The following is a 20,171-nucleotide window of genomic DNA, read 5'->3' as shown; positions in this document are numbered from 1 at the left end:
TGAAAAAGAACAATACTATAAGTTCAGAAAGATAGTGGGCTCTCATTATCTGCCCCTTCACCCTCTGAAGCCAGCCGGAGCTGGGCTCCAGTCAGGCCTAGAGGGTTTTTGAAGTGATTTTTTTTTTTATTACAACTAACTTATAAGACAATTAAAAAGTCACTTCAAAAACCCTCCAGCTCTGGTCAGATTCAAAGGGTGAGGGGGCTGAAAACCACAAGTTTCAATACGGAACCCCCACAGATAATGAGGGCTCACTGTATCTTTTTTAGAACATATAGAATAAGTTCAAAAAGTAGCTGTTAATTTTCAGCTTGTGTCGCTTGTAAGTTGTGAGGCACTATGAGGCTTTCCTGGGCCTCATAATTTCTTATAAGGCAATAAAAATATCACTTCTGGTTTTATAATAAAACCAGAAGTTGTTTCTCTTGCTCGTTTTGGGCCTTCTGAGGCCTGCAGTGACTGTGGGTGACTGGTCAAGCGCAGCCCTGCAGGGTTCAGAAAACCTGCCGGACCTGACCAAGGCTGTGCTCCGGTTGGGCTCAGAGGGCTTGAGGGTAGGGGGGGGAGGATCAGCATCCACGGATCAAGAAATCTGTGAATGCCAAACCAGCGGATAATGAGAGACCACCCCCCCCCATATAAGCTAAATCCAGAGAGGAATGTTATCCTGTATAGTCAGCCTTCAGCGTCCGCGTGGGTTCCATTCTCTAAATCCCCACAGATTTAGAAACACAGAGATAATCAAATCAGCGAGCCTGGGTCCTTATTTGATTTCTGGATGTGACCAGAAGGTGCTTCCAGTCACGTTCAAGAGGTCAGGTGGGACCAACCACTATAGGTTCAGAATCCGCAGATAAACCTATGGATAAAAAGGGCCAGACCTGTGGATAAAAAGAGCCCACCTAAACATTACATGGGGCAAGAAGAGAAGTTCTCAAGCCAAAGTTCCTAATGAATCTTCCTTCACTATTAAGAGCTATTCTCCATGTTACACAGACTGATGTAGTGGACTCTAATGCAGGGGTGCCCAAACCCCAGCCCTGGAGCAACTTGTGGTCCTCGAGGCCTCTCAATGAGGCCCTCAGGGAGCCCCCAGTCTCCAATGAGCCTCTGGTCCTCTGGAGATTTGTTGTAGCCCACACTGGCCCAATGCAACTGCTCTCAGCTTGAGGGCGACTGTTTGACCTCTTGCGTGAGCTGTGGGATGAGGGCTTCTTCCACTGCTTGCTGTTTCACATCTGTGATGCAGCAGCGGCAGCAAAGCAAAGGCCGGCCTTGCTTTGTGCAAGGCCCTTTATAGGCCTTGAGCTATTGCAAGACCTTCATTCATTCCTATAAGTTCATCTTAAATATATTCATTTATGCAAACTTATGTAAATTTATTCAAATTTTAAATGTCAATTAATTCTTTTTCCCCCGGCCCCCGACACAGTGTCAGAGAGATGATGTGGCCCTCTTGCCAAAAACTTTTGACACCCCTGCTCTAATGGATGAATTCTGGACAGCACCCAAGTATAGGTGGCAAAGATGTCACAGTTTTGAATGTTCCCCCTCTTTAAAAAAAAAAGGGCACAGAAAAACTTTCCTTGCATACAGTGAACTAGTATATCAGGGGAAAAGTTTATCACCCTTCCTGTGATGTGCAAGTTTACTACATGCATGGAGCATTTTACTAAGGACAGAGTTTTTAAAAATGCAGCAGTCTTTACTGATAACAGTGCAGAATTCTTTAAGCAGAAGCTTGACAAGTACCTGCTGGAGATGCTCTAGGAAGATTTCCTGCTACAGGCAGGGGGTTAGATTAGATGGTCTTGTAAGTACTTTCAAAACTCTATGATTCTATCATTCTGTGAATTTTACCATCTAATTCTGTACAATACATAGAATGGCTGCTCTGCAGCTTCTCTAATTCAGAACTGAGGCAGGAAGTAGCTTGTGAGGGAGGGGTCGTCACTCAGTGGTGGAAGACAAGCTTCACATACCTGAAGGTCCCAGGTTCAAATCCCTGCTACTCTTAGTTAAAAGGGTCTGTTAGCAGGTAATGGGAAAGTGCTGGAAAGCTGCTACCAGGCGGAGAAGACAATCAACTTGATAGCCCAATAGCCTGACTCACTACAAAGCAGCTTCATATGCTCTCATAACTGTTGGTTGACTCTATAGTGCATGGGAGGTTCTACAACACTTTGAACAGGGCCTACAAAATCTAATTAGCTCCCCCCACAGTTTTCTCAATGGAGGAGAAAGCAATAGTAGGAAACTTTGTCAGATCTGAGTGCTTCAGAACTTTAGAAGCAGGTGGTTGGCGTTCTCTTTGAGAGTTTTCTTTGGATGCTTAAACCTTTCCGGAAAATGGCACCACTCAGTTGGGTGTCCCTGCTACAGAGCTTGTTTTCAAACTACAGGCAAGTGAGATGGAAACAGTTGGCCTTTAATGGAAAAAGGAACAATTTAGCACAATGTTTGTGAAAGCCTGCCCAGCACTTTCTTATCTGTGATCAAACTGCCATTAATGAGGGAATTCAACTTCTGTGCTGCAAATGCACTTAAATTTTTTTGTTGCATTTGTTATCTCTACACCACAGTTCTGGGCAATGCTGCACACAAGAAAAAATGTCTATTTATTAATTAATTTTCTTTTACAACTTTGAAGAAAAGGAACGTGCCAGCAGGGAACGGAGAGGAGTTAGGCGCTAGTTGCAGTGTTAAAATTCATACATAAGGAGGCAGAGCTGTAACTGACTGCCCAGTGCCTGGGCAGTGGTGTCAAAATGTCACATGATGTCATGATGACACTTCTGGGCTCTCCCCAGAGGAGGGGTCACTCATTGTGGCCACTTCATGCACACCATTCCTTCCTTGTGGAGGCTGGGAGGTTCCACAGGAGAAGAATGGGCCTCAAGAAGCCACCAGCGCATCCTCCATAACTAGGGCAGAGCCTGGGGACAGTCAGGCACCCTCGCTTGCTAGAGCGCCCAAGGCAGGAGCTCCTCAGGTTCTGCCCTTGTGATGGCTCTATAAGGAGGTACATTAAAAAATGGAGCAAGAAGCATGGTTTTGTGGTGACAGAATGGACATGCATTAAACAGATAAGTAGAACATGTCATCTCATGGATGAGTTGGGAAAAGTACCAATGAACTTAGTTGTAAAACCTATATTTAGCGGGGGAGAGCAACTGTCCAGTAGAGTCTGAGACCTTTGGAGACAAAGACGTTTATTGATCTATTTCGATGTAAACCACTCTGTCAATTACTCTGTTGAAAAGCAGTGCAGTGTGCCCACTGTATCCACAGATTCAGAACCCTCACACTTCACTATTCGCAGGTCTCGAAACAGTGGGGACAGCCCCACATGGACCCTCCAGAAGTGACTGGAGCTGTGCCCTGGTTGTCTCCAGAAGGTTTCCTGAAATGCCCCAAAACGCCTTCTAAGGCCTTTGGGAGGCCACAGAAAAGTGATTTTCAACCTTTTTCATCTCATGGCACACTGACAAGGTGAGAACATTGTCAAGGCACATCATCCGTTTTTTGACAATTTACAAGGCACACCAAATTGCTGGTGAGGGGCTCACAGCTCCTAATGGCCCTACTATTGAATGGCTGTCCTCTAAACTCCTGTGCAGTTGTTCACAGACCATTCCCGGCACACCAATGTGCAGTGGCACACTGGTTGAAAATAGCTGCCTTAGAAGGTCACTTCAGGTTTTCAGGGAAACTGGAAGTTATGCTTAAAGGCCTTCAGAGGGCTGGGGAGGGCCCCCCCCACCTGTAATGCAGGACTTATACAGTCTGCAAGACAATAGAAGAGTAGCACTCTGAAGATGTGAAAACTAACATTAGCTACTATCATTATAATTTTATGTGTTGGCCCATTGCCAGCAACCAGTGATGTCATGGTCTTGGGGCAATGCCATTGTGCCATGCACCATGTATTATGTTCAATTAGACTTTATGAGGTAGTGGAGGGTCAGAGAAAGATCAAGTGGTAGTCACTTGTGTGTGAAAACGAGTAGCTCCCACTGCTGAAGAAACAAGTTATATATCCTTCAGAAAGCTGCTTGCCTCTTTGCCAGTGGTAACTGCTATAGAGGAAACAAAGCCCCATATGTTTGCAGGGTCCTCTCCCCCCACACACATCACTTGTATCATTAACACACACTTTAGTACCCTGTCTTGTTACATCTTCTTTAAAAAAAAAAGCACTTTGGGCACATATGCCCACATGTGGCCGAAGGTGCCATAAACATTCTCCTAAAGCGATTCTATTTTCATCTTTGCTTCCCTCACTTGCGTCCTGCAGAAGTCTCTGGGTAATGTACTTTTAAAAATTAATGTTGCTCTATTCAAATAAAAATGTATTGCTAATGGCTTTTATGCTTCATCTGACAAAACACCCTTCATTTGTTCATTTATACACCAGCAGTCAACAGTGTTATGAAACACTTTTTATTGGAGGGATGTGTGAATATCTAGAGCATCTCAACAGATTTGTCGTTCATGTTTTAAAAATTTGACATGACCATAAAGCATGGACTCCAGACTCGCCATTTCATGACAGGTCCAGCAAGAATTAATAATTTCAACAATATTGATTCCTCTTTCAGATCAATAGCAGGGAATATTTCCCGTCACGGTTTGCATTGATTTAACTGAAATTGATTTACTATGAATAAATATATTGAAATACTTTAACTGTGACCTTTAGAGTAATATATTATTGCAGGCTTTGAAGTCAAAAAAGCCTCTATTTATACCAAAGAGAATTTCAAATGAAAAGATGTCCACCCTTCTGAAGCTTACTGTTCAACCCAACACCTTTGAACAACTGCATCCATACCAAAGAGACAGAAAATGGATTCAAGATTTACACCTGGTATAGTTAAAACCTAGACATTTTAAAATCTTAAATCGTTACTATTTTCACGTGTATTTTGGATTCTTCCCCTGAGGGCTGGGGATAAGAATAGGCCCTCGGTTTGGCTGTACTTGTCGTAAGAGGCGACTAAACAGCCACCGGGTAGATGGGACTCGTTAGCCTGGGAAGGCAGCTCATCTGAGAGAAGGAAAACTCTGATCCCAAACCTCCACTGCCTTGTGGCTACATCCAGTTATGGAAAAGGCTTCAGGAGTCAACCTCGAGGCAAAATCCGGAGCCAGAGTCCCTGAGGCAGTTCATGGCTGAACATAGTCACTTCCTGGCAACTGCTGCGACGCCGCTAGAACCAACCGTATTGGCCTCTGCCTTTCTAATGGACCATTTCAGCGACGTGAAGAGGGTTGATTGGCTGCATGGGAAACAGTCTATCCTCCATATCTACTTTACCCAGGCTTCGCGCACTGGAGAGGACACTGTTCCAGAACCACCATTCAGAGCGCGATACCATAGTCTTCCGAGACTGAAGGATGCCAACAAAATTTTGGATTCAATGCCTTTTTCAATATAACAGCAAACATCAAGAGATGGGCAACCCAATCCTGTGCTTCCCAGCACCCAGAGTTGCAGCAACGCCAAAATGGTGACAACTGCATCCCATGTGGCTGAGAATCAGCACCAGGTCTACTCGGGGTAAAGGACTGTATGTGCCTTTACCCCATGCAATGCTCAGGCAGCCCCGACAGGTCTCATTGGATCTGTGCCTGCTATTGAATGGGCACAGATTCGACGAGACTCATGTCAGGTCTCCCGGGCCAGGAAAGGGGTTAGGATACGGCAGCAGGGCCTGACACCATCTTTGCCCTCTTCCACCCCACCTTCTCCCTGTCCTCCCCTGTCCAAGGATGTCTCCCTCTCGCCTAGACTTACCGCTCTGTCACCTGATGCTCACCTGGTGCTCTGGGCAGCGTCTGTCTGTCCTCCACCAGCCCTCTGACCTCTTAGGATCAGGACCTTATTCACGTAAAACAAGCAGAACCAGCTCTGTGGTAGAGCATATGCTTTTATCATCAAGAAGGTCCCAGGATCAATTCCTGACATTTTCTATTAAAAGGGATGTTAGGGTCAAACACATGTACCCTGCACCCCCTATGTAGCTGCTAGCTTGATTTTTCTGTGCAAAATATTGTGTGCAAGGGCTTGAGCTGGATTTTCTGAGGCCAAAGAAAACATAAAACCCTTTGTCCCATTATGATCCTGATCTGAATCGTTGCCTGCCTCCCCTCCACCACATGCTATTCGACTTGGGGGGGGGGGAAGTCCCATGTGAGCTTTTCCCCCCCAGATCAAATAGTGTAGGCAGAGGTCTGATCATTATCAGGACTATAGGGAGGATAAAGGGTTTAAGCCTCCCTGGGATGGTCCTGTTCTGGATTCATCCCATGCATACATACTTTTTTACTCAGAAGAAACAAGTATACAGCTGCATAGCACATGCTTCAGGTAAATGTGCATCCTGGCACTTAGACAGAAGGACTAGAAAATACTTCTGCCTTGGAGAACCTTTGCCAATTGGAACAGACTGTCCTAGGAGAGAGATGGACCAATAAACATAGCTCTGCATAAGGCTACTCCATATATTCATTAATTTAATTCCTAAGCGCATTTTTGCCATCAAGTCACTATTCTTACCACATCCAGTGTTATCATGTGCATGCAAACCATTGCCCAGAGAATGGGGAAAAAAACCCATTTTGTCTTTCCACCCTTGCAGGCACTTCAAGCAGTTCACACCACAAATACAATAAAAATAATACAATACAGCAAATCTGTAAATATCTTAATCAAATACAAAACAATAAGGGCAGGAAGTAAAGCACTAAACATATTGACCGAAAGCTTGATGGAACAAAGAATTCTTAAGAGTCTGTGCAGAAGGCCAGCAGAAAGAGGACAGTTTTAGGCTCCCAGGGAAGAATTCCAAAGGCCAGATGCCACCACAGAAAAGGCCCTGCTGTGGGTCACTCCCAACCAAATATCAAGATGTGATATCCTTAGTGTTCACTGCTGTAAAAACCAGGGTACACCTGGAAACACAACTACTACATAAAGTATATCAATCCTCAGAACAGAAGCAGCTTCCAGCATCACATCAATTCACTTTACTCCTGGAAGTGACTGGTGATGACATCATCACCAGTTACGTCTGGGTTGGGAGGCCAGATGCAATGCTACAAATGGCAGTAAGAGGCTCAAGATGGGCTGACTTTTAGACGTCCAAAAACCGTGCGCTGGAACTCTGCCCACCAAGCCAAACCTCCTATTGCCATTTGTACGAGCATCGCATCGCAGTCTTGATACCCAACAGCGGGTGACCCACAATGCCCCTGAGAACCATGCCTCACACATTGGGAACCTCTGACATACCAGGTGTCTAAGATCCCTTTGTTAGTTTAAGCATCCTATTTTGGGATGCCATCCCCTCTTTCTCACAAGTGAGAGCTATACATTTTCAGCCATTTCTGCCCAACATTGCATATACCCAACAAGATAAAATGTGTACACCTATGAGCTGGACAGAAATGGGTTAACTGGCCAGGGAACAATGGTTTACCCCAGAATACTTGAATCAAGTCAACCCACTCTTTCAGTCATCTTACTTGAATCAACCCATATGTCAGTCACTACAGAGTGGCAGTAGTTTTCAAACCGTGTTCATTGTAGCTTTTTTTCTGATGTGCAATAAGAAGCACAGGAACAGTGGAAATTGCCAGTGCCCTACGTAAACTGAGTGCCCGTGCCCTAAATCATCCCCAGAATCATGAGCATTACCCAGGGATTCAATGACAAATATGCAGTGTTCCTCAGCGGTCACATCAAGGTGGGAATAACTCTTCGAGCTAGAAGGTTTGAAAACCACTGATCCATAGACTTTATTTAATCACACTTACGCATTCTGTCTTCCTGCTTGCCAGTAATGTTGCACATGATCATTGTGTCAAAACGTGGCTCTCTTTTCATCAGGAGGCTCCACAGAGACTTCCAAATAATTTCATGCAGACTAATGGCCATCAGATTGTATCCACTCTCCATTATGGCCAACCTGAATTGTATTTGAAGCAATTCTAATGCATTAGCTTGAAAACAGGATACGTTGCTGTTCCCGATAAAGTATTTTTCTGTGACAGTTTCAGAGATACTGTCAAATTATAGTCTATTGCCAAAGAATATTCTATCTAGCTATTATATTTGTATCTTATCCTCCCTTCAAGGAGCTTAGGGCCATGCACGTGGCTTCCCCCTCTTCCCTTTTATTTGCACAATACACCTGGGAAGTAGGTTAAACCAAGAAATGGAAACTAGCCCAAGGTCATCAACTAATTTCATGGCTGAGCGTGACTGAAACTGGGTCTTCCCAGTTTTTGTCCAACATCTTAACCACTGCCCTTGTATTGGGGGTCCATGTATGAGCAGAACGTTTTATAAGTTGCTCTGGGCATTTGCCTTGGCAAGGGAAAGGCAGGATAGAAATTTTTTAAACAAGCAAGAAATAGAAAACCACAACCAGCCCGTCCACTGGAAGGATGGGGCATTTATTCCACTGATTGCAAAGCACAATATAAAAAGAGTAATAGCCTGCATTTTAGGAAAAATTTTAGAGATTGGCCCAGAAACAAATACAGGTAGGACCTTGCAGATACGGAACACACGGATAACGAGAACACAGGGGTCCTTTAGAGAGCTTCTGGATGTGACCAGAACCGCTTTCTGGTCATGACCAGTGGTGTACTAAGAACATAAGAACAGCCCTGCTGGATCAGGCCACAGGCCCATCTAATCCAGCTTCCTGTATCTCACAGTGGCCCGCCACACACCCCAGAACGTGTCCCAGAGGCTTCTAAGATGTCCTGGTTGGCAACCTTCAGTCTCTATGGTATAAGCCTACAGCACCCAGTATTCCCAGGCGGTCTCCCATCCAAGTACTAACCAGGCCTTGCTTAGCTTCCAAGATCAGATGAGATTGGGCATGTGAGGTGTTCTGAAGCGCACAGAGGCTGGGTACAATCTCAGCACACATCAGAACACATCTGAGACACAACTGGAACATGCTTCCAGTCATCTACAGCAGGTTCAGTGAGACCCCCCAGCAGCAGGTTCAGAACCCACAATAAGTGAAATCTGCGGGTTCCAAACCCACAGATGAGAATGGAACTCCCAGAGAAAATGTCGGGGGGGGGGGAGGGAGGCGGTAAGATACAATGTCCACGTTTGAGCAGGGAGACCAGTTTATGGACAGCAGTAGCAAAAGTGTAAGTCTGATCCAGGAAGGGGAAGGAAAGAATAGTATGTTGGAGTAAAGCTGAATTAGAGAAGAGGGGAGCCCAAGTTGGCATCTCAGCTCAGACCAAAATTGGGATAGGCCAGGATAGGCAGAAGGAGAACAATACACAAAAAAAGTTAAGGTTGGAAATTCAGGAAATGTCAAGAGCAGTGGGTGGTCTGTTATGTCAGACAGCAAGACGCGTTCCAGCAATCCTCAACAAACTAGGAAAGTCTGTAGAACAAGCTGTAAGTGGGAAATGAGTTCTTTGAGGCCATCGTACAGCAGACTTGGTTTTAGCTGTGGTTGCGGATTAATTCCCTACAGCAGGAGGGCAGCTGCCCCTGAGACTGTCCCGCGTTGGCTTAATTTTCCCTGCACCCGCTAAGGGAGTTTGAGACAAACTATGCATCAGAAGATTTACTGAACCCTTTCAGAGTGACTTATTTGGCAAGGGAGCCCAGAGCTGGCTGACAAGAGGAGGCAGCCCAGGGCAAAGTAAAATCTGTTGGGAAATTCAGATGTGTGTGCACATCTCTGAAAGAATCAAGGTTTTTGTTTTTGGCATGGGGTAGACACAGGAAACATTTGCATAGTAATTCTAGCCAGAAGCAACAGAGGCAAGGCCCTGCCTGACTGTGCTGGAAATTACTTGGTTTAGGGAAAGAATAAGTTCAAGCCAGGATAACAAAAGCAAGCGGGGGAGGGGGAGGGGGGCCAAGAGGTGTGGGCACATGCAGGACCTGAGCTACCTTGAAGTTTAAAGACTGCAAGGGCAGGGATGATGAATACAAGATGAGAAAACTAGAACTGCCTACTAATAAAAAGGATTTTTTTTTTCTTTTTAAAGCAGCCTGTTAACCAATTCATCAATTACTAATAATACTCCCATAAATTTATAACCAGACTTTGAGCTGCAGGTACAAAAACATGGGCTCCAATTCTTCCTGAGGAAGTAATGAATAGAGTCTTCTTGTACTGGAGAGTCATGAAAGTCTGCCCCAAGGACTTTGGCTTGAGTAATTGTTGACGTTAATTATTTGTCTATCAGGCTTGCACCATGCCCTTCCTCCAAGAAGCATCAGATACCATATATTGGTTTATTCCATTTTATATCCATGACAACCCTTTGAGCAGGTAAGAGCTGTTGGCTTCCCCAACACCTTCAGTGGGTTTCATGGCTAAGTAGGGACTTGCATTTCCTTGATTTCCAAGTTTCCTACATCAAAGTTCGACACTCAGTCCATTCTGCCATACTGTCGTTGCTGACAAATTAAGCCAGTATTGTACCAATAAACATGGCTGTTTAAGATTATTACTGTTTATAACCTTTATACCTCTTTTCTGTACTCAGCAATGAGTTGATCTCCTTGTAAACCTCACAGTAACTTTCGATTCTTTCCAGTTGGTTAGCATTCTTCCTAACGGTTGGAAAACAGGTTTATGGATATAAACAAAGCACAGTCATGTGTAGAAGACAGAGAAAGGATCTCCCCATCAAGCCCCTTTAGTTTGCTGCTAACAATAAAACAGCAGCAGAGGTGGTAAAAAAAGGTTTCAAAGAAAAACACTTTACTTACAGTTTAAAAGCACGTACATCTCTGCTAGTAGTACATATTCTAGACTTTGGAACACGGAATCCTATGGCTATTCCCTTTGCATAGGTGTGTGTGAGAGCTCATGGCACAATGGACTCCATGATGGCTGGAAGAACTCATTGAAGAGCTCTGCACGTTGCAAGGCCTGGAGACAGGCCAAGCAAAGTAGAGACACTCCTCCATAGGTCATAGAAGATAACAGTGAAGGTCTGAGTTAGGTAGCCTGTGAGTCATCTGTCTCCGGGACAATGCACTGTCCCTGCTCCAATGTCCGACAGTCACCAGTATATTCACTTTCCAACACCATGTCATATTCCAAACTGACATTAGTATGGTGAACTCTGAAAAGGTGGAAGGGTTTTAATACTTCACTACTGGAGCGGCAAATGCCATGGCAGGTGGCAAGGCTCTGGATTCTGCCACAACAACTCACAAGAATATATGCTCTGAATGGGAATTACAAAACGGGGTTTCCCAGTGAAGAAGGGGGGGCCTCCAGGAAATGTCATGACATATCTGTTAGCCTGGTGCTTGGCAATGTGGTCATCATGAAACATCCAACTCTTAGGACATGTTCCAGACCCTATTCAGAGTTTGGATTGCTGCCTGTATACCCAGGAACCATCTTACAAATGAATTTATGCCTCCAATTATTTCTGAAGTGCATTTGGTCAGGCCCACCCACCTCTAAAAACTGAGGAGAGTACATCATTTGATGCTTAACCCAGTTCTGAATGGAATGGCATTATTTACAGTAGATACATTTATATAGAGAGGGTAGAGTGAGCCATAATTATGCACTTCTAAACTCAATTGATTTCAATGGGAGAGTAAAGCACACCTTTAAATATCTATTACATTAATCACAATATTCAGGCTCTTGCCCCAAGGGGCATATAATCTAGAAACAGACATAGGAGAGGCACCAAAAGGAATAAACAAGGAAAGAATTTGCATATATTTCAGGTACACATATTTAGATTTAGCTACAGTTGGAAATGCAATTGTGCTACAAGATTTCTCCCAGAGAAATATGAAATCTTTTTGGGAAGGGGCTGGACCTCACTAGGAGATTGTGATGGCTTTAGATTAATGGCTTCCTAGTTAATCTTTGTAAACTGGCTCTCTGTAGATGGTGTACTGCAGTGTTTCCCAAACTGTGGGTCAGGACTCACCAGTGGATCGTGACCTCATTGTTGGCGGGACATGAAACAGAAACTGTCAAGCTGATAGCCAACAAGGAAAATGCACTGAGCCCTGTGGAAAGTGAAACAGAGTCACATGTGCATGTTTACTCATGAGTAGGCAGTGCCTCAGTCCACTTTGAAGGGCAGGCTGAGAGGAATGCAAGGCCACCACAATGATCCTGATCCGATGAATGTGTAGCTCAACAAATGCTCCAGAAGGTGGTCTTTCCCCACAGTAGTAAAAGGATGCTTGAGCAGCTGGTTAAGGTGAAACTTTATTTTTTTAAAATTTCATGAAGCTATAGGTGGGTCCCAATAGAGTGTCATTTAGGTCTTGGTGCTAAAGAGTTTGGGAACCACTGGTGTAGTGGCTTGGGATTTGGTTTTAGACCAAGAAGACGTTCAAATCCCCACTTAGACAAGAAGCTTCCTGGTTGACCTTGGTCCAGTCACTATCTTTCAGCCTTACCTACCACACAGGATTGTTGTGAGAGCAGAAGTTGAGGAAGAACTATGTACACCATCCTAAGCTCCTTTGAGGAATGGTGGTATAAAAATGGTAAAAATAAATATATAAGCTGCCTTGATCATTCCTTGAATAGGACCAAAAGAAGGCAGAGAAATGTTTTCAACAAATGCTTTGCTTGGTGAGAGACCCAGGTTCAGTTCCCAGTAACTTTAGGTAGGACTGGGAAAGATCCCTGTCAGTCAGAAAAGAACCACTGCCAGTTAGCATCAACAAGAGAGGTTTAGAAGGAAATGTTTGACTCGGTATGAGGCAATTTCCTACATTCCAGTGCTTAACATTATCAGGATCATACCCATTGATTTAACCCCCTAAATATCACCCTTTCTTCTTTCTTCTTCAACTGCATGATCAAGTGCAAAAAAAACTCACACAGGAAGTGCCACCCCAAACCACTTTCAAAAGACACACGGAAGGCATTTATAAAAACACAACCCAAATATGCTTCAGCTCTGAGCAACAGCAGCAGATCCCTGACAAAGTGTGTTTTGTTTCAACAAAGCACACCAGCCCACATATGAAGCCGCTGGTGCCTCAGCTAAGGGACACACCAGCTGATCTAGCCCAGAGCTTAGCTCACAATGACTATCCCAAAATAGATTCACACCACCACTGAGACATTATGTAAGACAGGTTGATGCTTCCATGAATCAGGAGTCGGGAAGAAATGAAGTATGATAATGATTCCCCCCCCCTCCAGCCGCTCTCCCAGACAGACAATCTGCAGATATTTTTGTCAGATAAGTTCAGTGACCTCACTGAATTTCATGCAAGCAAGCTTATGGAGGTGAGGAGGTCAGGCCTTGTGCCTTTCCATCACAGTGCGGGGGCATATGGGAAAGTGGGGCTGTTAGCCAATTTTTCTGAAGCGACTAAGCTTAACCACAGAGCCCTTGTTCACGAGTGCAATCCAAGAGGGACAAAATCAAGACCTGATGCACCGCAGAAATTTTGTGGACTAAACACCAATCCCATGAAGAATTGCAGCTATGGCAATGGGCACTGTGACATCCAGTAGAGTTTGGAGCGATGATGTGGGAGACCAAAGGAGAAATACTGTTTCCCCCTGTGAACCTCGTTGGGCAAACTTGAGTTACTTTCTCTCAGTCTCATCTACCTTTCTGGGGGGAGAATGGAGGAGGATAATTATATGCACCACCCTGAGCATCTTGGACGAAGGGCAGGCTAAAACTGTAAGAAATATACAATAATCATAAGTTATGCAGTGCCCTTCTGCCCCCGGCAGCATCAGCTAGTAATGTGAAAGGGAAAACTGCCTGGACTTGCACACTGCTTTTCTTGCAGCCCTCTGCTCTACTGGTCCCTTGATTGCAGATACTTACCTCTCGTTTAAAGAGAGGAGACTGGGCCTTGTTGGTTCTCATGGCCTGGGCATCTGATACTAATCATCAAAGCTATCAGAGGCAACAGAGGTGGTTGGGGCTGGAAGGAAGCTTAAAAGGGAATTGGGAAGAGGTTAAAGGACAAGAGAAATTAACAGGAAGAGGTCAAAACAACTCAGGCATCAATGAGGGTCACTAAAATGGAAGAGGCCGGGGGAGCAATGGTTGCAAGAAAGTGGTGTGCCTTCAGAGATGCAAGAAGAGAGACAAGATCTGTAAGTGCCAATCAAACCGAGCACTGGAGGAAAAGGCAGCAAATGGCAAGCTTATCATTTGGTCAGCTTGCCTCGGCTGCCTGCTACTGTATTCATAACACATTTAAAAAGTCATTATCTCCAACTGCTGATCTGCGAGGGCTGTTTCATTTCACACACCAAGTGATCATGCATTAGTTGGCACTGCTCTATTGTAAAAAGAAAAAGAAAAAAAAAAGAAAGCTTGCGAGACACAAGGGTGTGGTCTGGAAGCATATGATAAAACAACTGTGTGGAAGCCATGTTTGGCCAGGAGATCACTTGGGGACCCAATGTATGCCATGAGCATCATGGAGGAAAGGTGCCATTTAAAAAGAAAACAGGGTTACAAGAACTGGCCATCAGTGACCATATAAAAATCCAGAAGTGAACAGTATACAGGTGTGCCCCCCTTAACTGCAGGAGTTCCATTCTGGAACCTCCCGCAGACAGCTGAAACCATGGATATGAGTGAATGCCCACCTCCAAGATCTGGACCCTCTGGAGGCAAGCTCGGCTCCCCTCCCCTTCGGAGGGGCTTCTGAGCTCAGCAGAGGTTGCGGATGTCTGTCCACAGCATCTGTCAGGCTCAGACTAAGCTCTTGAGTTAAAAAAACATGACTTCTGGTTTCTCTGTGAAACTGGAAGTCACTTGTTTTGAGTTTTAGAGCTCAGTTCCCCACAGAGGCTGTGGGGAGATGTCTTTTTGTTGAGCTCAGAGAATCCTACGGAGGTGAAGGGAACAGAACAACCCTTGCCTCCAGAAGGGGCACATGTGGGGTGTGTGGACCCGATCCATGGATAACTGAATCCGCGGATACGGAATCTGTGGATACGGTGGGCCCTGTAAGAAACAGCAAACATTTACTAAAATATTTCAGCATATGCACAGTGAAGGCAATCTGGTAAGTGTGAGCTACTCTTGATTACTGTTTTAGCAGCTTGCTAGATTCACTCAGTCTACAAATCTGAAATAGGTGCAAGCTTTACAACAATAACTTTTGCCATAAAAAGGTATTATCTTTAAATAAGCAATATTGTTGCTTTTTCATATTCTGTAAAGTGTTTTGAAAACAGTTAAGAGTATTTACATAATTTCACAAATCCCTGTGGAAGTACACCCACACTTCCTGTCCTAGCTTGTGAAAGGATCTAACACCAGGAAGATGGGCAGAAACTCCAGAACTGGCATTAGGAACCTCCAGGCTTGAGGTTAAGCAAGCTGCCTGGGCTGGTGAGTGCTTGGAGTCTACTTCAGGCAAGGAAGGGAGTGTGTGTGCAACATCAGCCTCAATTATTGGTAGGCAGTATGAAGTCTCCAGAAGCCTGGCATTTCCCCCTGCCTGGACAAACAGAGCTATAGCTTATTGCCTACTGTGCTTCAGGCTCTAGTTCCAGTCTACAGCAACTGACCTCAGAAATTCTTAACTGGAGGAAACACAGGCCTGGTTAACACATCATGAGAACTATCACAATTAGATATCAAATTACAGTTAGATAAATCAGGTTCTGACAACATGGCTTGGTTCCGGTATGTTTCACCACGTATAAGCTTGGGGAACTATCAACGGGAGACTATGGTTTAGTTATATATACATAGAAGCTTGCATTCTCCTCTTAAAAACTAAAGCATGAGGGAGATAGGAGGGATGCATGTAAGCCCCCAGCTCTCCAAGGTTCTTGGAAACTACTCTGCCCTGGTTACAACTGTACTGTAGATTAAAACTTGGTCCTTGTCATGCCAACCTTGGCCTGCATCTGACACAATGAAAAGATGCTCTCTTCAGTTTATCACCCACATTTTGATCCAAGTTTCTACATAGTCTTTAAGGCCAGCCTCACATAAAGCACATTACAGTAATCTAATCTAGACAGTACCAGTGCATGTGTCACTGTAGACATTTCTGATTGATCCAGGAATGGACGTAACTTGTGCTCCGAACAAAGCTGGACAAAAGTTCCCCTGGCTACCACCACTACCTGGGCATCCAAGGAAGGCTGGATCCAAGACAACCTCCAAGCTGCAAATATTCTCTAGATATAAGTAGATTTTTGTAGAAGCGGAGAGCTCCAACAGAACCAACAGAGATATGCTCCCCTTTCTAGTTCCCAACACATGTTATGTATTGGGGTGACCAAAGCCTAATATTATAATGCTATTGTACAAATCGATGGTAAGGCCACACCTGGAGTATTGTGTCCAGTTCTGATCACCGCATGTCAAAAAGGATATAGTGGAAATGGAAAAGGTGCAAAAGAGGGCAACTAAGATGATTGCTGGGCTGGGGCACCTTCCTTATGAGGAAAGGCTATGGAGTTTGGGCCTCTTCAGCCTAGAAAAGAGGCGCCTGAGGGGGGACATGATTGAGACATACAAAATTATGCATGGGAAGAATAAAGTGGATAGAGAGATGCTCTTTACACTCTCACATAATACCAGAACCAGGGGACATCCATTAAAATTGAGTGTTAAAATTGAGTTAGGACAGACAAAAGAAAATATTTCTTTACTTAGCGTGTGGCTGGTCTGTGGAACTCCTTGCCACAGGATGTGGTGATGGCATCTGGCCTGGACGCCTTTAAAAGGGGATTGGACAAGTTTCTGGAGAAAAAATCCATTATGGATTACAAGCCATGATGTGTATGTGCAACCTCCTGATTTTAGAAATGGACTATGTCAGAATGCCAGATGCAAGGAAGGGCATCAGGAGGCAGGTCTCTTGTTATTTGGTGTGCTCACTGGGGCATTTGGTGGGCTGCTGTGAGATACAAGAAGCTGGACTAGATGGGCCTATGGCCTGATCCAGTGGGGCCGTTCTTATGTTCCTTCCCCAGGGACGTTTGCCACTGAAGTCACCCAGCATAGCAGCCTGGGGAACTTCAATAACACCTCCAAGATCACCCTGGAGACTGTTAGGCAGCAGGGTGGGCTGTACACTAACAAAACCCCAATCCTGTCCTTGACCACCCTACATCAGGAACAAATGCTCAAACTCAAAAGAGAAGAACTGTCTCTTTAAGTGGCATATTTTCCACCTTTGTAAATATGATGACGAGTCTGTTTTGCCATCTCTGTTTACTTGCATGTCATGTCCCACGGGCACAAAAGATGTTGAAGTCTGAAGACAAATTATTGCCTCATTAAAAATGTTCTTATTGACTTTTTTATCAGGGTCATTGCCCCTGCTTGCAGTTCTAGCTCTTCAGTGTCTGAATCTATCCACAGTTGCACTCCTTGCAAAAGGAAATTAAGGAAGTTAGGTACAATTTACAGCCTCAAAAGTGCATGTTTTTATCAGCTCTATGGCATGGAGAAACTCCGCAGAGTATGTTTTTCCCAGTTTCTGCAATTTCATGAACATCTTCTTTGCTGTACAGCTTGCGTGCTTTCAGTTCACTAATTAAGCGGACTTTAGGACACAACTAGACATTATATTCAACCAGGAATTGCCATTAAGCTGGCATTTCTACATCCCATAATATTTAGGCATATTTACACATGTTGTGACATCATCATGACAGCCAATGATGTGGAGAGGTGGTGGGGGAAAATGTGCAATGTAGATGTTGCAACACAAGTATATGCGCCTAAATATTATTTGGGGGGGGAGGGGGGAGAAGAGGAAGAATTCAACTTGAACAGCCATGTTTAGCAGCAGCCTTGAGTCAACAACTACGAGTAGTTCCAGCCTCAGAAGAACAAGGAGACAAAACCAACAATAACTGGTGTTTGACAATAACAAATGACAGGCGTGCATCACTTAACAACAGACCGCATAATGACAGACTGTAAATATGAACAAAGCACAACAAAGAGGTTCTTAATGAGGCAATTAGCAGCCCAATCCTGAGCTACCTGGGGCACGCAGCTGCGGCGGCGGCAAGAACTTTCGACTTTCGTCCCCTTCCCCCGAGTAAGGGAAGTAGCCCTGCGATGGGGCTATTCACTTTACCAGCGACCAAACGGTCGGCAGTAAGGTAAAGGCGTTCGTGTAGCGGAGGACGGGCGCCCACCCGGCGCTAGCACAGACACTGGCCCGGTGGTAAGCCTCGCAGACGTGCCTTACGACACATCTGTGACAGTGCGCTCCGGCTGAAAGTCGGAGCGCCAAGCTCTGGATTGGGTTCTGAGTCTCCCATAGCCTGCAGCAGAGTGTCTGTTTACACAGCAGAGAAGCTCTTAATGCAAAGAAGAGACTGCCTATCTCCAGTAGCTTGTGCAGCCAGCTAGTGTCTGGCAGGGGGCATCTATTTACACATCAAAGACACTAGATTGGGTGGGATGATTGCTTAACAACGTAATCGCATAACGACAGGGATCAGAGAACACGTCCCTGTCATTAAGTGCTGCACAGCTGTACTACTAAATTTCAGTTAGTCTTAGTGAGTAAAGTGGGGTTGGTTTTTTTTTGGAGAAGCAGTAGACTTTAAAAAACTGGTCTTGTCATGACAGACAGGCAGCCCCGATACACATTCCTTGTTATTTTCCTTTCGTTCTCCATAGGGAAAGGTGCATCAGCCCCAAGACACATCTTCGTGCCACAGTTTGTGCTAGAGAACATGGAAGTCATTTCTGTATGCTTGAACATGACCTTTTCCCCTCCCCTCCTGTGGCCTTTATTGAAACGCTTCCCCCTACCTTGCGTAAGTAACTGAAGGTTTCGGACTTCCTCCCGCACTTTGAGCTGAAGAACCTGCTGGAGAATGTGCTGCCGTAGGCTCTCCTGAGCAATCCCCATCCGCTCAAGCATTTCTGTATGCTTGAACATGACCTTTTCCCCTCCCCTCCTGTGGCCTTTATTGAAACGCTTCCCCCTACCTTGCGTAAGTAACTGAAGGTTTCGGACTTCCTCCCGCACTTTGAGCTGAAGAACCTGCTGGAGAATGTGCTGCCGTAGGCTCTCCTGAGCAATCCCCATCCGCTCAAGCTTTTTGTCTGTAAGCCTCAGCAGCGCACGGCCTGGATCCAAAAAGAGGAGAGAGAAATTAGCCAAGGATTTCCATTTAATGAATAAAAATTCTATATGCTGTAATTGTCCTCATTCTAGCAGATAAAACCTGCCTGCACCACTAATATCCTTCCCTGTGAAACAATCCAATCCACAATGGGGTAGAGCGAAGAAAAACGTATCAAGAAAGAAAAAGAGCGATCGCTGGCTCAGCTAGTTAATTAGCTTCTACTCTGGGGATCCAGGTTCAGAATGCGACTCAGATGTCACTAGAAGGGGGGCAGATGCTTGCATTGGCTTTGGTGTACACACTTGTAGTACATCAGGTTGTATGTTAGAAGGGACCGTATCATGGTGGCAGAGTACATGCACTCCAAGCAGAAGTTCCAGTTCAATCCCTTTTATGACCAATTAAAGGATGTCCATTAACAGAACCAGGAAAGATCTCTGTCTGAGGTCCTCGTAAATCATGAACACTGATTGGAACACTGCATCTATCAACGAACTGGATTCAAAGAAGATTTTGCAGTCGTCGTCCCCCCACGACAAAATCAAATTTAATTAATAAAAACTGTGCCCCTTATTGGTCAGAGACGCTGTGAAGAGGGTTGGTTATTCTCCCCCGGTTAAATATAAGTGGAAAAAATGCCTCTTGACCGAGTCAGCAGGAGTAACTGCATTATGATACATGGAAATGAGAGCTGACTCATATTAATATATTACTGGTTCCATGCTGTACCATAACAACATCTCATTAGCTCTCCGAACAATCAGTCTCATAGGTCATTTTTGAGTCCACTTTTTGTTCCATAAGGCAGTTGTGTTCTCATTTCCCGCTTAATTGGCCATAGCTTTTGATAGAATACAATATACCAGTGTGGTTTATTTCATTGCAACTGGAGGCCAGAAGTGATACCAGACCAGAAAGATCCATCTGAAATGTGTGTGGTTCTTGAAAGACAGAACCTTTCTGTGATTGTAAAAATCCCCTCGGGGATTTAGAAACAGCCTGCCTATGTAAACCGCCTTTAATAAAGTCAGAGGAGTAATCCGATGACCAGAAAGGCGGTACACAAAATAC

At 44.7% G+C, this 20,171-nt stretch overlaps 1 protein-coding gene and 1 long non-coding RNA gene across 2 annotated transcripts in view; both read right to left on the bottom strand.

Moving 5' to 3' along the window:
* The window catches only part of LOC136649053 (uncharacterized), a 135,159-nt gene extending 116,285 nt beyond the window's left edge, over positions 1-18,874 (bottom strand). The window contains exon 1 of the long non-coding RNA XR_010794362.1: positions 18,781-18,874. This is a non-coding gene — a long non-coding RNA (uncharacterized lncRNA). The remainder of the gene's footprint in view (positions 1-18,780) is intronic.
* A 10-nt stretch (positions 18,875-18,884) lies between these two features.
* SAMD12 (sterile alpha motif domain containing 12) overlaps positions 18,885-20,171 on the bottom strand; it is a 94,254-nt gene continuing 92,967 nt past the window's right edge. The window contains exons 4-5 of the mRNA XM_066623314.1: positions 18,961-19,101; positions 18,885-18,901 (exon numbers count right to left, since the gene is read on the bottom strand). Of these exons, the coding sequence (XP_066479411.1) occupies positions 18,885-18,901; positions 18,961-19,101 (158 nt within the window). The remainder of the gene's footprint in view (positions 18,902-18,960; positions 19,102-20,171) is intronic.

This window comes from Tiliqua scincoides, chromosome 4 (genome assembly GCF_035046505.1).
Source record: "Tiliqua scincoides isolate rTilSci1 chromosome 4, rTilSci1.hap2, whole genome shotgun sequence".
NCBI classification, from domain to species: domain Eukaryota; kingdom Metazoa; phylum Chordata; class Lepidosauria; order Squamata; family Scincidae; genus Tiliqua; species Tiliqua scincoides.
This window is presented reverse-complemented; position numbering and strand designations above follow the sequence as displayed.